This window comes from Elephantulus edwardii, unplaced genomic scaffold (assembly GCF_000299155.1).
Source record: "Elephantulus edwardii isolate Elephantulus edwardi_28Jun2011 unplaced genomic scaffold, EleEdw1.0 scaffold00238, whole genome shotgun sequence".
Lineage (NCBI taxonomy): Eukaryota > Metazoa > Chordata > Mammalia > Macroscelidea > Macroscelididae > Elephantulus > Elephantulus edwardii.
In genome coordinates this window covers 846,420-848,052 of record NW_006399988.1, presented here as the reverse complement: position 1 = coordinate 848,052, position 1,633 = coordinate 846,420, and the positions used below count along the sequence as shown (strand labels likewise).

General features: G+C 37.1%; 1 protein-coding gene across 1 annotated transcript in view; it reads right to left on the bottom strand.

The window, feature by feature from the left end:
- FANCC (Fanconi anemia, complementation group C) overlaps positions 1 to 1,633 on the bottom strand; it is a 388,004-nt gene that overhangs the window by 151,387 nt on the left and 234,984 nt on the right. The window contains exon 7 of the mRNA XM_006898875.1: positions 809 to 965. Within this exon, the coding sequence (XP_006898937.1) occupies positions 809 to 965 (157 nt within the window). The remainder of the gene's footprint in view (positions 1 to 808; positions 966 to 1,633) is intronic.

The following is a 1,633-nucleotide window of genomic DNA, read 5'->3' as shown; positions in this document are numbered from 1 at the left end:
ACAAGATAGGAGATTATTGTTAGGTGCTGTTGAGTTGACTATGACCCACAGCAACTCTATGAACAATGGCTCTGAACCCTGCCCAATCCTGAGCCAACCTTACCATCTCTGACACATATTATGTCATTGCCACAGTCACTGTGTCAATCCATCTCATCTAGGGTCTTCCTCTTCTGCACTGAAGAAGGAAAACATCTTAACTGGCCAGGTCATGAGGACTGTCTGAAAGGTGCCAGGTCCCTGACCTGTGGCTCTAGTGTCCCCTACACCAGAGATCTGAGCATGAAGTAGAAAGGAGAGTCATGTGGACATGGGGAGGTTCTGGAGTTCATAGCCTGAAACTAAAAAAAACAATGTACTAAATTCTTAGTTATAATGGTTAGTGTAAGGTTTCTTAAAATATTCTTTTAAGTATTTAATCTTCCTGTAGGGAAGACCTGAAAGAAAGGTCATTTTTTAAATGTTTTTCTTGCTTACTTGATTCTTCCTCTCATACATAAGATTCTTAAAGCCCATTTTCATGTTGAAATAAATATTATTTCTAAAAGGCTTATGTGGTGTAATACTGTACATTCCGTATGAGAATGAAGTTTACCTCAGATCTCTTTTCTCTACATGCTCAAAGTATGTATGTGTGAAATTCCTTTTATTAAGTTTCTTTAAAATAAAATATGAATACGTGATTAGTCGTACAGGTTCAAATTATTTTTTTGTTTTCCCCCCCTTACCTCCCTTCCTCCTTTGACCAAAACAAATAGTACTTAGCATTCTGGAAGGTTCTCTTGCTTCATCAGTATGCAGCACGTACTAGCAATGAATCTTTTATAAAGCATTCCATCCTCTGCAGACAATATCTCTCACTGGAGACTAGCTTTTCAAAAAGATGCAGCATTGCTTTTTCAAGACTGGGAAGATGACGAAGCCAGAGGCAGACTGTATACAATGTGGGCAGAGAAATCTTCTTCCTTTCAGGGAGAAATATAATATTAATGGAAATGAATTAGAGAAAGAAGACTTGTTATTGTTGTATACTATACAGTCGGAACCAACCCATAGCTGACCCTCCAGTGAGTTTCCAGAGTCATTTAATTGCAGAGGAGGAGACTGCACATCCTTCTCCCATGGAGCAGCTGGTGACCTTGAACCACATGTCTTTGAGATTGTGGCACAATTTCTTGCCACTAGGCCAAAATGCAATTACTAGTCCAATGTATAAAGCTTCATTCTGTTGAGCAGCAATTAATATCCATGAGTATTTACCATGTGTCCATTTGCAAAATAATATGAATATACTTCCACCAAATTTACCTTAATAATTTAGTGAAATGCTCAGAAAGAGGAGTAGAAGCCTGTCAAGAAGACACAAGTATATTAAGATGGATGAAAAAGAAAATGATAAAAACTGAGATGGTAAGGGCCTTGCTATACTCTGTAACTGCAGTCTTAAGCAAGGTATCTGTTTCAAAGTCCAATAGAATGGCTTAAGTGAATAGTCAGGTCTAGGATTAACTGTCAATACCCACCCACAACTACACAATCTGGTAAAGTTATTTAATATCTAAATCTATATTCTTATCTGTTAAAGGGTATTACAGGCCATAAAAATATTCATAAAAATCTTACTAAATAAATA